The sequence below is a fragment of the Oreochromis aureus genome, linkage group 19, assembly GCF_013358895.1.
Source record: "Oreochromis aureus strain Israel breed Guangdong linkage group 19, ZZ_aureus, whole genome shotgun sequence".
In the NCBI taxonomy this organism is placed as follows: domain Eukaryota; kingdom Metazoa; phylum Chordata; class Actinopteri; order Cichliformes; family Cichlidae; genus Oreochromis; species Oreochromis aureus.
In genome coordinates this window covers 24,321,101-24,336,183 of record NC_052960.1, presented here as the reverse complement: position 1 = coordinate 24,336,183, position 15,083 = coordinate 24,321,101, and the positions used below count along the sequence as shown (strand labels likewise).

Sequence of the window (15,083 nt, the reverse complement as noted above, 5' to 3'; positions counted from 1 at the left end):
GAGCGTCGACGCACTTAAAATATGTGCTTACAAGTAGCAATCTATGATAATTAGGTTTGAAAATTGATGTTAAATATTGTGCTGCAGAGCAAAACAAGTTTTGTGGCGTTTCTAACATTTCAGGTAACACAGGTGGGAGAAAATGGACCCACAGAGTGAAGAGTATACCTGGAAGCACCGTCAGCCAAGCAGAGTGGTAAGAATAGCCGATAGAGTTCCCTGCGAGACAAGTGTACTCGCCCGCATCCTCAAAAGACACATTGGTCAAGAGGAGAACCTCTAGCTCCTTATCTGTAGTGTTAATGCCAGCCGTCTGTGGAGGATGAGAGGGAGGAGAGGGAAGAGAAAGAGACAGAGAGAGAAGATATATCGTAAGGCGAAAGCTTCTTAGAGGAAACACCAAATGCACCCTGGAGGGAAGGACAGTCCTGTTTACTGTTGTCAGCACCATCACCCACACCTGAAAACACCCAAGCAGCACCTACACCACGCTGTGAGACAAGCTCGTTGGTTCAGCCTAACGCCACAGGCACTCTTTGATGTAATGAACTCCTATCAAGAATTTTCTAGACTGCAGCAGTGATTTACTTTCATATGTGGAATCGTAAGACACTGGCATCCATTTCCACATTTAGAACAGGCAGAAATGTCATAACAGAGTTTCCTAACACAAAATATTTCTTACAGATTTCTGTAAGCTTCTTTGATAAGGAGAGAGTTTTCTGTTGCCTCCAAACGCACCCGTGAGTTTAAACTGAACCACGTACAGTTGACCTGATGTCAAAGCTTGTCTTTGGTTCTGGACTTGCTTGTGAAGGTCTTTGTGTGTGTGTGAGAGGAAAGTGATTTGCGCCTTTGGATCAGTATTTTTCTAGGAATGCCTCAAGGATCAATCCTAGATCCTTTATGTTTTTAAAAGAAAACAAATTCAAATGAGCACCAGGTTTTGTAGCGATGTTTTAAAAAGATATTTTTATTTTAAGATTACTGCTGCAAGATGTCATTACCAAAATGGGATTTCACCTGAACTTTTTACAAGTAAACTTACAGATCTGTTAAATGGTGCAAAAATAGCATGAGCGCAATCCCCAAATAGAGCTCAGAGGCCTGGTTAGTTTTATGGATGATTAACCAAAATGCCAGAAAGCACAAAAAAAAGCTTTTTCCCCAGCTTTTTAAATTGTGCTGACATTTAACGTTAATAAATGAGTTTGCGCACTTGAGTTAAATAGTCTTCCTATAGTTTGTGCCTTGAGATAGGAACTCCCAGAAATACAACAGGATTAGCCATGAAAATCTCTGAGTTCCCACCTCTTACAAGTCATCATGTCACTGTGCACGTTTTGTAAATATCAGCAGTACTTTTTTTTTTTTTAACCATCAAAACTCAGTTTGCACTGGCAATGCATTACTAAATCTGGCCCAAAAAGTGCACCACTGCAGTTGTGATTTCTCTTTCTTCAGATATCGTTTGGTGCGATGACCGCTAGGTTAGCTTGATTCAAAGGTAGAACTCGATGTGGCTTAGTAAAGGCTGAGGTGGAGGACTTATTCCCCGTGCCTCAGTAATGAACACTGACATCCAGACGCCTGCTGCATGCTCTCATATAAAAGCACATTAATATAGCAGGAGGATGCTCTCCCAGAGAAATCAATACTGGCCTGTTTGTGTACGTGTACGCTTTGGTCAGTAAAGGTTTTATGTGGGCTTTAATCTGTGTGTGTGTGTGAGAGAGACTTTTGAAGTTTTTGTATTAATTAATGGCGCAATATTGTCTTTCTGTTATCGACCGGGAAGGAAGACAAAGTGGCACTGGGAGCTAAAATGGATGATGGCCATTAGCTAACAAAATGCGAGCATTTGAACTCAAACCTCACTGATGAATGTGTATAGGTGTGAGTATGTAACTGTTTACCCTATCAGCAAGCCAGCGAGCCAGTCAAAACCCACAACCAAGAGGAACATTGCAGAGAGGAACAGGCACAGCAGATCAAATGTGGTGACGACGGTTCTCGCCCGGAGTTCAGAATTTACCTGGTTTGTATATGTTAAGCCAGAAAGCGTTTTCTGACTTGCCTACAAAGTTTGAGGCACGACACCAGTACTTCCCGGCGTCTTTCTCTGTCACGTTGGACAGTTTCAACTTACTGTGGGTCTCAATGTGTTTACTGACAACACTCTGTAAAGGGAAAATTGAAAGGCAGAGTGAGGCCTTCACAGCTCCTGCAAAAACACATAGTAACAACATGCAAACCTACATACTACACATACAAACACATCTAAAAGAAGCACTGCACATTGGTTTTTACATTTACAACATTTTGTTGTGTTATTAGCTTAGTTTCATTGTTTACTGTGAACAAAGGAGACCTCTTATGCTCATTCTTATCTCCACATAGCTCTACGTGCTTCACAGCTCAAAAATGATCCTCCAGTTCATCTAGCTTCTCTCCCCTTGAGGCAAACTTTCTTCTGAGTGGCCGATCATACATCACAGAGAGCTAACAGTGGAAAAAACTGTCTCAAACTGAACATTTAAAGAAGTCTTATCATCCTCATCATTTAGTCCACTATTGTAACAGTATATATGTGATAGAAAAATAATGAAAAGCATGATGAATAAATCTTCTTTATAAGCTGCTGTTGTAAAAAAAACAGAGACAGCCAGGCTATGACTTTGAAGTTTCTTCCAGATTTATGCTAAGCTATGCTAACATGAGAACTTGACGTGAAGGTGATACAGTGAGGCACAGTGTCATTCTGTCAGTTTTGTTGATTAAAAGCAACATGTCAAACCTGTAACATCATAAACACACAACAACAGGAACACACATGAACCATACATTGCAGACTCGCACCAATCCGCGCTGTCTGTTGCTAGTTTAAAGGCATTACAGTATGTCAGTCCTATGAGGGTGTAAACCTGCCCGCGTAAACACTCATGATCTGACTGGGTGCTTCGCTCGCAGAAAAACTGCTGCTAAATTATTAAACGGGCCCGGCGCATAAAGGAGAAAACATATCATGTTTTATAGTTGCTTAATGAACATCCACGGCTTGGCTCCAGACGTCTCCTTCTCCCTCCCCCGCGCGGGGCGAGTCACTCATCGTTAACTCTTTTTCCAGGCATCAAAAGAACGATTCAGGCATTTCTCAAAAAAAAGAAAAGAAAAATTCTTTTTTTGACCCCCTCGTCTCACCCTAAGCTGTATTTAACTTCTACAGTATATGCCACACACGAGAGAGCATATCATGTCTGAGTGAACTGTGGTGGGCCTAGAGAGAGAGACTGAGAGTGACAGAGAGAGAGGGAGGCACACACAAATCTCAGTAAATACTGTTTCAATTATGCGGTAGTCGAAAATAGAGCGTGGAGCCGCAGTCTGGGCTGACAGGCTTGCTTTCCCCCCCTCTTTCTCTCTCTTTTTGTTGGCCTCTCTCTTTCTCCTCCTCTTTCGCTCTGTCTTGCTCTCACTCTCTCAGTCCTTTTGCTTTCTATTTTACCCCACTTTTCCCCCCCCAGTCTGTCACCACCTTCTCAGACGTACATTTCTAAAGATTTGCTGGACACTTTATATGCTGATCTTGTGTTTGAAGTAGTGAAGTTACGAAGACAACATACTGCATCCACAACCATATCTCTTATCCACAAACGACCCACGTATTTCAGCTCAAGCATAAATTAAATGACACTACATTGATGTAAAAGGCTTCGGCACAGTCAGTGTTTTAATAAAAAGTGACATTTCAACATTAAATGAGTGAGCACATAGGACACCCCGCTAAACTACCTGGCTCATATAGCTTTATATTCAACGTGCGGATAGGAGAGCGTCTCACGTAAAAAGCGAAGGTTTTATTTATTTATTTATTTAAATGAGCTGACATTAAAAGTCAATGAAACTTTAATGTCAAGATGAAGTAACCCAGACCTTCAAGCCCACGACTCATAGTGTGAAGATATTTAAAAATTTTAATAATAATTCTAATAATGTGCTAGAAGATTAGAAACTCAGGCCTTGAGCATCTCTTCAACTCGGGAAGGTTATCATCTAAAGGCTTCAGCTCCAAAATAATCTATTTGCAACCTGAGAGCACTCTTGTACCTGGACAGTTACTTTCATATGTGAAAAGCTAACACTGTGACGTTTCTCCATCCGCTTTGTTCAGCTTCTATCTCTCGCTCTTCTTGTTTCACGTTTGCATCTTATTTCCTTCGTCCCCTCCTCCCGCCCGTCTCGCTGCTTTTCTAACACCCCAGCCACTCGTTCTCGCCCTCGCTCTCCATCTTTGCCCACCAATCTGTCACACATTCTCTCCCTCTCCCTGCTGACTTTGCCCTTCCTTGTGTTCCTCCACTAATTTTTTCCATGGCTTTTTTGGTTGCCTCTTCCCTTTTTCCTCTCTCCTCCTCCTCCTCAAACCACGCGACGCAGCACATCTGACGGCAGTGGCGGTTAGCAGAGCCCGCCTCTCTCCCTGCGTTGCCGCCACCACAGCAGTTAACTTAGTCCAAACCAGATGTTTGTTTTATTCACCCTCTCCTCTTTCTCTCTCCAGAGGCAGAAAAAAGAAAAAAAGGGAGGGGGGTGGGGGGTGGGGGGGGTGGTCAAAATGAGACAGCTAAGCCCTCTCGGGTTTTGCGATGGGGATGGGAGTCTTCCTTTCTAGACCCCAGATCTAAAAACACGCCTCAAAGTGGGTTTAAGGTGCTGCCCTCTCTTCGATTGATTGAGGACAATCCTACCTACACGTTTCTAATACTTCATGAAGAAGTATGCGATTAAAATGTCTTTTTAAAAACTAAAAGATGCTTCATCAGGGCAAGGACAAAAACTGAAGATGGGCAATGCTGAATAGCTCAGAAAAATTGTGATTAATACACAGGGACATCTGAAAATGCAAGTCACATATACGTAATTTTCTTGCTTGATTTATAATTAAATAGTTCTTTCCCAAGCAAGTAAACATGTAATGCCACCTTGACTGATCAAACTTATAACCTTTAGGGTTGATTTTTGATTCATTTTATTCATGTATTTTGTTTTTCTGACATTCTTTAGTTGAATTACGGTTTGAGTCAATACGAGATAAAGCGCAATAAAAAAAAAGTCAAGTATCTCTTCTTCTCTATAATGCTGTAACCAAATATAGATTTTAGGAAATCTGACAAAGAAAACCTTTTCGTTGTTGTGATTGTCAGTCTGTCACTTACAGAATCAAACAATGCAAACATGACTGCCTTGGCAATCTCCTTTCCAGTGGTTAAATAAACAAATCTGAGATTTGCAATGAGACTGAAATACCAACAGCTGATATTTGGATAAATCATGACATTTATCTCCACAATAACAAATTTAGCAGTAAATATTTCTCTGCAAATGCAGCTATTGCCTATTTTATACACTTCCTCCTAACATATTTTATTCAAATGTAATGTAACCAGTAAGCAGGACTGAAGTGATTGGCTTGTGGAAATGCTGGTTAAGCATAATTAATTGCTGTTAGCCTATTAAAGAAACATGAATACATTTAGAGTGGTGGAAGAGACACAATGTGCAATCACTGGGTAAAATCCTGCACTAAGTTAGTATAGGTGCTCACCCCCAACCCTTCCCCATGCCCCTCCCTCAGCCTGCTTCTTCTGGAGGTTTCTTCCTGTTAAAATGGAGTTTTTCCTTCCCACTGTCACCAAATGTTTGCTAACGGGGGGATCGTCTGATTGTTTAGGTTTTTTCTTTATATCACAAGGTAAGGCCTTTACCTTATGATATAAAGTGATCTGAGGCATCAACGGCTGTGATTTGGTCCTTAACAAGTAAAACTGATTTGAAATTGAACTGAATTAGAACGTCTGTGCTGACAGCCAGAGCTGTGTGTCTGAGACAATCTTAAAAAGGATATCCTCTTACTATTTCATCATAACATAAATGAGTAGAAAAAAAAAGAAAAAGGAACAAATAAGTAAAAGAAGAAAGAAAATAAAACACTGTAATTATAAGTGAACTGGCTCCATCTTCACCAGTATGGAACCACACTGCTCAGGCCAGCATTAGAATAAACTGAAGCAGTGCAGGTGCCATGGTTAAGTGGAGAAAATTATTTACAGGGCTATTATTAGGTTTATGAGAATCCATTTTTATATGGTGTGGTATGTCGCAAAATGCAGGTGTGTTTTTTCCCATAATGAAGGTATGGTGTTTGAGGAATGAGCTCTTCGGTTATAGGCTGTAGCAAAAAGAGCCAGTGGGCCCCACAGACCCACCTACTGTAAAAGCTCATTAAACAGAACTATTAGGAGAGATTAATTATGAGTAAAATTATCGCAGACTGAGATCAACTCCAGGCAGTGAGACCCAGGCTCATTACAGATGTAAAACAAAGAGCTCTGAGCTACAGACCCACCTTTAGCACGCTGACGTAGGGAACACCGTCGTGGCCAAAGCGGCTGCCGTTCACCTCAATGTGTTTGAGCCACTGGATGTGCGGCTGGGCGTCGCTGTAAACCTTACAATGAAACTCCACATTGCTGCCCACCACCACCGTCTGATTGGCCGGCAGACCAGCCTGAAGGATGGGCCTGTGAGGTGAACGCTCTGAGGAAAAAGAAATTATAGAGTCATTACCAGAACTCATTTGTGGCAATAATATGCTGCAGGAAATTTAGACTTAAGCTACAGCTAAAAATAAGCTCTTTTATAATTGCTGTGTGTTAAGTTATGTGTTGTTAAAACAGCAGAAGTGAAAAGACATTCACCGAGCACGTCGAGCTGGTAGGTGTGGCTGATGGAGCCGTATTTGTTTTGCACCACGCAAGTGTAGTTTCCCCGGTCTGACGGCACGGCGCTCTCCATCACCAGACTCCACTGCTGGTGTCTCAGCTTGGGGTTGGGTGGGGTGGAGGGACGACAGAGATGAGAGAGGAGAGAATATTTAGTATATGTCATAAAAAATGACGAGGGTGCAGAAGTCTTTGGGGGAATTTGCTTTCATATTTTCAAGACAGCAACACACAAATACCCATTTAGTATATTTCTATGTTTGATAAGAGGGTCACCACAGAGAAATTGCTCCAATAAATATCAGCTATTGCTCCTAATTGCACGTAGGAGTTGATATGAGCCTATGGATAGAAAAGCGTCCTCTCTATTGTCAGAGCTATCCCCTCCTTTGATATCCTTTGGTATAAAACATCACAGAGCACACCGCTCGGTAAACAAGAGAGGCCTTTGTGCAGTGCATGTTTACTGAGGTGCAAACCCTTTTGAACAAACATTTCAAACGATAACACAACTTGAAACTCTTTTTATTAATTGCGTCCCGCTTGATGCAGAAGAGATGTGATTAGCAGAACGCAAAATTTTGACGTGGCGTAAACGTCTTAATGGGAAATTATTCCGCGTGCCCGCAGCGGCCAGAGGGGCTGCAGAGAGTGGTGTCATCAGGTATCGCTTTGAAGAAATCACAAGGAACGGCCTTTTCAAGAAATAGAACGCAGCACACGCCATATGTTTGAGAAACCAGTTAAACTAACTGGAATCATGATTTAATGAAATATGACATTTTGAAATAGGAGAGAAGTATTTTCTTGTCTCCGCCTGCAGTGAGGGCAGAAAGATTTTTTTTTCTTCTTTTGCACCTCTGAAAGTGGTTCCACTGTGCCACTCAGGAGCAAGCCATCCCCGGAGACCCGAGTGCTGAATTGTGTGTAGTAATTCAAACCAGGTGTGGCTGGATGGCAACAGCAGACAGATACTAACTTGACAGATTCAGAAGTCTATCGGATGGGAGAGCGAATATGCGAGCGGTCCGGCATCGCGAGGCGCAAAGACAGAACCCGCCACGCATCGATAGGCAGAGTCTCCATGGGCCGAGAGGAATGACCTCCACGGTTTAAGTGGAAACGTGTGGCGCTTAGCGCTGCGAGACAGGAGCAGAGTGAACTCCTCCGCGAGAGGTCAGAATTACTAACGACGGGAGTGAGTGATGTCAACAAGGAGGCTTTTCAGGGTGGAACACTTAACATCACCCGCAAAGGAAAATGTGCCGACCCAGAGAAGGTTTAATGTTTTCGCAAACATTTAACCCCACACATTTTGGTGACCAGCCAGCCATTCACAGAAGGTATATATATGTATATATTTGTATGCTGAGAATCAAATTCTCCTCCCCTACTTCTTCTTCTTCTTCTCCTCCGTCTGTCTTACAGTATACACTTCTTGACTCCCACTCTTGGAGGCGTATACGGAAAATAATGTAACAGTGTAAATATTATGCCTGTGTGTGCTTTTTGCAGTTGCGTGGTAACATAGGCCAGGCCGCCCGCTCGCTCGACGCTGGCAAATGGTTCTTCAGAGGGGCTGGCTCCACCCCGTCTACCCCTCTCAGAGACAGGAGTCAAACCGAAGTCAATGGCTGCTCTCATGAGCAGCTGAGTGACGCCTTGTGCTGTGGTGGCTGGGATCGAGCTGAGCTGAGTGGGGAGTGAAGGGAAACCCCCCCCCCCAGAAAACAGGCGACACATGCAGGGGGAACCGAAAAGGTGGTAAAATATGAGCACAAGTTCAAGCTCAGTAGTGGGCAAGACCACCAAGAGATACAGAAAGAGAGAGCGATCCAAAGCATGACTTTGGTTCTTAACTTTGTAACTCTTTGCAAACTTTCAGTTCAGATGGAGCTTTTGCGCAACTACATTTATACGACAGCTGCTGTTACTTTGCAGATTCTGATTTCACACCTAGCCCGAGACATCTGTGTCTGATACACGCACTCGGTTTTAAAGTGTTAACTGCCACTAATATCGTGGCTACTGAAACCGAACTTCTTGTCTGCGGTAATAATTAACTTTGAGTGCCATTCTACTTTAATTCCTCCTGGCACTTTTGATTATTTTCTAAACACCCATCACTGGCTTTTATTACCATGTTACACTGGCTAACCCCTGTTGAACTCGTAGCATTAGTCCCCAAATGTGATAATCCTATCCATTCCAATCATGCCAGATTCCAACCAGAATTAAATTATTAAGCAGCTTACATTAGAGTCATACAAGGCTTTAAAGGTTTTAGGGCTTTGGCTGTGGATGTACGGAGTGCACAGAGCATGCCATGGGAATGGACAGGCAGTTTTACACTGCAAAAAGTGCACTTTGAAGGAGACATTACCAGCTTTTCAGGAGTCTGAAGAGGACGGAGAAACAAGTTGAAATTTGTAATCTGTGTTATTTTTTTCTCTGAAATATTTTGGGACAAAGTAAACTGCCTTTCAAGACATTTCCTTTTGCTTCACCGGGATTGCCATCGAAAACACTTCAGTTCCCTCATCCTGTGGGCAGATTCTCTCACGTCTTTTCATCCAATTCTGGACTCTGAGCGAGCTTGAGAGACTGGCAAAGATGCTGACATTTTTTGCAGTGTATTAGTTGTCTGAGAAAACACAGGAAGCTCTTTTCCCTTTATAGTCCAAACTCTCCGTCTTCACCTCACAAAATAGCTTCTGTCAGAACCAGCGGGGCCAGTTACCAGAATTTATGAGTGTGTCAGAGTGGACCAGTGGCCCGGATCTGCGCTACCGTCTAATTTGACCCATAGAGAAGGTAGAAACAGAGAGATGCGGCCCTAAGGGGGTTGCTATTAAAGCTGGTAAAGTTTAGCTTTGCAAGACAGCAGAAGGCTGTAAAAATGGAAGTATAGGAGTAAAAAAACCCAACAAATTTGTGGGTATAAAAACAAAAAATTTGATCATCCTATTTTTGATATCTGCAATGTGTTTGGTTAAAATGACCGAGAGGGGAAAAAGAGTGCGGCTGGTCTAAAATTAAAAAAAGAAGTCCAAAAATAATCTTGCAATGTGTAGAAATTCCTGCGTGGCCTACTGAGACTCACAATCCAGGCTGTGTTAAAATCCGGAGTGGAAAAAACAAGGATTTAAAGTGCTTAAAGTCTTAAAAAGCAACAGTGTGGAGCCAGTTTAAGAGCCCCGTCTTGGAAAGCTGTCAAAACAGGGATTGAAAAATCAGTTAAGTGCTGAGCGACCTGGAAGGAATGAAACACAATAATTACATTGTCAACTTTAGCCTCGCTTGTGCTGCCGCAGTTTAGCATGAACACAATAAAATCCCATCCGCCATATGTGGCATCATACAACGGCGATGGCTTTGTCTATCGAAGGCTCGGGCTGGCTCAATGGGTTGACAACACGCCCATCTCTTGCCACGTCCATCTGATGGCTCAATAGACGGCTGAACTTTAACCTTTAGGGCTTGGCCTTCACAATAAGGAGTGCCGCAGTTGTCTGGGAAGGCGAACAATGCTCCGGCACATCGCACTGCTGGAATTTTATTTTCCATTTTATAAATGAGCCACACATCCTATTTACAGTTTCCTTTAGTTTTCAGCTAATGCACCGCTTAGCTCTCTGGGTTGCATTTCAACAGAATTGCAAAGTGCTTGCAAGATTTTAAGCAAATATCTGAAACAGCCTCCAGCTTGCATGGGGAAAAAGGTGTCAGTGTACAAATACACAGGCCTGTAGGGTTAGACTATCAAATACTGACACTGGAGCTGCTAACAAACGGATCATTCTGCTGATCCTCTTCTGTAAATTAAACAATCCCTTTGTTGTAGTCAGCATTTTCCCCCAGAAATACATTACCTCCCAGAATGGAAAGCATGTGAAAGACATTAACACTGAAAGCCAGACTGTCTGATAATACCTTTGTCAGCAGCTGGTAAATGCAGCTTGACCTACAAAAAATACAATAAAATAAAAAATCTAGGAAGTGCTGCTTAAAAAAGTTTAATTATGCAAAATAAAGTATAAAATCCATTGATTGAATAAAAAAAAATGTGTGTTGTGTGGCCAGAAAAAATGCTTCAAAATGAGTGGGATATTTTCCTCATACTACTACAATAGCATATTAATACAATCCTGCCTTCTGCCATTTGTTTTCTTGCCTGTTCTGAAATTCAATTAAGTTCATTTTATAGCGCCCAATCTTAACAACAGTTGCCTCAAGGCACTTCATGTAAGGTAAAGACCCTACAGTAACGTCTTTGAATCTCTTTACCACAGAGATGACATTATCTCTGCCATCATTTTATTTCAGCCTCTTATAAAAGATATCCTTAATCTCAATAAAGCACTTTTATCCCTGATTACACTGTAACCACTGAAAATAGACGTAAGCTGTTTTTGCTTTTGAGATACCTTCAGGATAAATGCTCAATGTCAACATCTTAATTGTCTTTAAAATATGAGAGGTTTTGATGGTCATTGACAAAAGAGTCAATGTGCCACTTTTCCCCCTACATTTCAATAAATTCTTCAAAAGAAAAGTAAAACCGGAGACTAGTTTAGACGTGTGCATATTTGCAAAAGAAAAGAGCCATTGTCAAACCCTCTGTTAAAGCGGAAGTCTTTAAGCAACAAAGGTGAACGTAGTGCATCCTCGGAAAGGCCGTTTTCAAGCACTCTGGCGTGAAGACAGGAGGTATTTTCTGTAGGTGGCTAATGGACCCTAATGGTCTGCGCCGTCAGTGCCTTTCTCTCACACGTCCGCAGATCTGAAGGCACTCAAGAGAAAATGACAAACTGGCTGGTGGGCAGCGCTTACATGGAGTGGACTCCACTGTGCCCGTCAGCATGGATCAGTTAGCAAGTCAGTCCCCAACCAGCACACTCCAAGCCCTGAGATATGTGCGACAGAGTCGTTTCATCCCCCCATCCGAAGCCAATTCGTTCAGCCAAAGTTAACCATGGCTGTCACATCAAAAATGATCTTGTCATTTCAGTATAGATGCTGGAGGAAGCGACTTCACCTTGAGGACCTGTTGGAGGAAGTCTTTAAGAGGCCATTGTAAGGCTGTCAGGACTTCGAGACCCCCCTAACGACCCCCATCCACCCCCAGCCTACTAAGATGAACCAATATAGTTCTATTAACACAACTATTATTCAAACTTTAGCTGTTAGTTTGAAAGACTAATGACTATTACCTGTAAATATCATTATGTGCTACAAGTTTAGACTTTTTTGAGAAAAGAAGTATCCTCAATAGATCAGGATCACGTTGAACATGACCGGCATTAGTTACTGTGTCTAAAATGACAAAAAAAATAAGAAATGGAGGATTAAGGAATAAAGTATAAAAGTAGTTTGTGGACTAACAACTTCAAGCATATGGCAGGAACAAAAAAAAAGACAAATTAAATTATATTAGATACTATTGGGTACATCAATCAACTTAACCGAGGATAATGTGACTAGATTTTCAGTGTTAATATCTTTTAGTGCAAATTAAGCCATTATGGAAATTTCTTGGGCTGCATTTGAAGAAGGGCATTATTTGTGGCGTGCATAGTAGCAGAATAACATGACTAGCAGCAGTTCTTGGCATTGAGATGGACAGAAGCCGTCACCCTTGACCTCACTGAAACGTAGCTGGGTCACAGGCTTGTCTGTCACCCGGCACTGTGATTTTATAGAGGATGACCTCTCTGTTCACCTCCCTTAAGGCCAACAGTGGTCACATGGTGATTAGCTAAATGGATTTCGAAGCATCTCTGGGACAGAAGCGAGTGACGAGGGGAGCGTGTGAAAACGTCTTGATAAAGACACGTAGAGGAATGTGTTAATAATCACAGGACGTGTTCTTATGTGTCCATTGTATGGTAGGTGATTTAAAAATTCAAGCTAGTTTGTTATAAATGTACAGAAATGCTAATGCTAATCATTTATAACAGTGAAATAACTGAGGTCATAGTGTGCAGAAATGGCTAAGCCACTACTAGAACCTATTCAGTCCCTAAGCTTGTACTGCAACTACAACGTCCCATTCCACTGGACACCTTTATCCTTACAGTACAAGTGGCCACAGATACAACTAAACCCACAGCAGTGGTTGTTTTGGGTCCGAGCTCAAGCTACACAGAGCAGAGCATGTACAGGAATTTGTGTTAATGACTCGTTAAAGACAGTGTCACAGCTCACACTCAAATAAAGCCAGCCCAAGGTCAATGGGACTTAGTATGAAGAGGCAGCTATACATATCGACCTCTAACTATACATGTAGCATCCCATAGGAGCATGTATTAAAGCATAAAGGTGTACAAAGTGGTTACTGCTGCAAACACACCAAGCTATACACACTGAATAGGCTGAGTTTGTGTGAGGAAAATACAATGATGAAGCTGACATTAAGACCAGACCTTAATGCTAAAAACACCTCCTCTGTGCTCTTTAACTGGACGAGAACGCAGAGATTTGGTGAACAGTTGGATTAAACATCTAAGTGCTCTGAGCGCTCAGTTTGGGATTAATTTGCTGCTAACAACAAAATTTCTCATCCGTTAATCTTCATGTCTACTACACATGCTAAAAGTTGCTGTCAGGGAACCACTCCAGTCAAAGTTGGAGCGTCCTGAGGACTGGTGACAGGTGTGTGTGAATCTGTGTGTGTGTCAGAGTGGGGACAGAGGGAGGGAGACAACTGCTGTTGGTCTGCTGGGAGCAGATGTTGAAGATCTCTGTAAACTGTTAATAGCTGCAGAGTCTCATTACATTTAACTCTTTAAAGGCCAAACGTCTCTCAGTGCTTCTATAGCAGCCTGACACATGATTACCCTGCTGAAAGTGGAAGACGAAATTTTAGAGTAATAGGAAATAGCTCAAATGGACACTTTCCCTCTCTTCTGTAATAAAAACCTGTCTCAGTTGACTCTTTAACCTCACTCTTTCTCATTTTTAATTCAGCAATTATTCTGCAAGAACACTCTCAGTTAGTGTACTGTGTCCTCTACATACCTACTTGTGTAGTATGTGAATTTTGACAGCCTACTGTAACACTATCTAGAAATAACGTTAACGTTTAGCACAACTGTGGTGCTAGTTACTGTGTTTGTAATATTTATAGCTTGTTGTGGCTTTCACAAAACATAATACTAAATTCTTTAGCAGTGAAGATGACAGTTTAACAAGCTTAAAACCCCCCAAATGCCTTTATTAACTGGGTTTAACTGCAATGCCTCGAAATGAAAAAGTTTGTTAGCTAGCTCTTAGCTAGCTAACAAACAACCTTGTCATCATCTGATAATATATACTTCCTTTTACTGGCTGAAATTTGTTTACATTGTCTATTTGTACAGTGACTGTTATGAGACATTAGTAGATATTTGTAGAGCCCTCAGTGTAGCCGCAGTTAGTAATTTGAGCACTATAATACTCTCAAAGTAGTGAGTTTAAGTATAGAAGTGCAGACAAAGCATTAACTTAGGGTGGCTAATGTTATTAAATGTTGGCAAACCTCATGTACATTTTTTTCTGGAACATTAGTAATGACTTGATTACATTTTAATAAATCATAATTGCTGAAATGACGGCGATTTCAGGTAAGAAAGTAACAAATTAATGCAGCTCTCCCTTACATAATTCACCACATATGTGAATGTTAGCATCTAAAACAGCCCCCCACCCTCACCATCATTTTAGGAAAGCACTGAGAAGAACGAGAAGGACAAAATAATAAGACACAGGCTGAATGACCCTTAAAAGAATTTACATCTCTGGGCATAATTTTAGAATTTATGTGCCATTAGGTTGAAGTTTATTTTGAACCAAAACACACGTTTTTACTGTTTGAATTCCGATGGTCTTACCACACCAAGTTTGTCCTTTAATTCTGCAGCTCAGGGCCATTAAGGGAAAACAAAAGTAAACCAAGCCCCGCTACTTTAAGCAGTGCCATTCCACCCGAGAGCCTAGTGTTTAGAGTGAATCCGATGACAAAACTGAGCACAACAGCTGTCTGCTGCACTGCGTTACTGTCAACACTGAGCTATCACGCGAGCATGCACGTATCTGTGAACCATTCTGATTTCAGCACAGCGGTCTGACCCTAAATTTATATTCAGCTTATCCGGAGGCTACGTTTCTGAGTGCCGGGGGTGTCCTCGACTATGGCGTGTTTTCTGACCTTTATTTACCGTGAGAAGATTCACAGAGCGTGAGTTTCTTTCAGCACTCTGCTTCACAGTCTCCCAGTTATAGACATTCACACCGGGGAACATTGCAACACCCACACAGATC

General features: G+C 41.9%; 1 protein-coding gene across 9 annotated transcripts in view; it reads right to left on the bottom strand.

Moving 5' to 3' along the window:
* fgfr3 (fibroblast growth factor receptor 3) overlaps positions 1-15,083 on the bottom strand; it is a 66,957-nt gene that overhangs the window by 15,707 nt on the left and 36,167 nt on the right. For 7 of the 9 annotated variants that reach the window (XM_039603244.1, XM_039603247.1, XM_039603251.1 and 4 more), the window contains exons 6-8: positions 6,759-6,882; positions 6,407-6,597; positions 169-313 (exon numbers count right to left, since the gene is read on the bottom strand). In XM_039603244.1, the coding sequence (XP_039459178.1) occupies positions 169-313; positions 6,407-6,597; positions 6,759-6,882 (460 nt within the window). Of the gene's footprint in view, positions 1-168; positions 314-2,035; positions 2,181-6,406; positions 6,598-6,758; positions 6,883-15,083 lie in introns of all 9 variants that reach the window. The other 2 variants (XM_039603246.1, XM_039603250.1) reach the window with 1 other exon arrangement.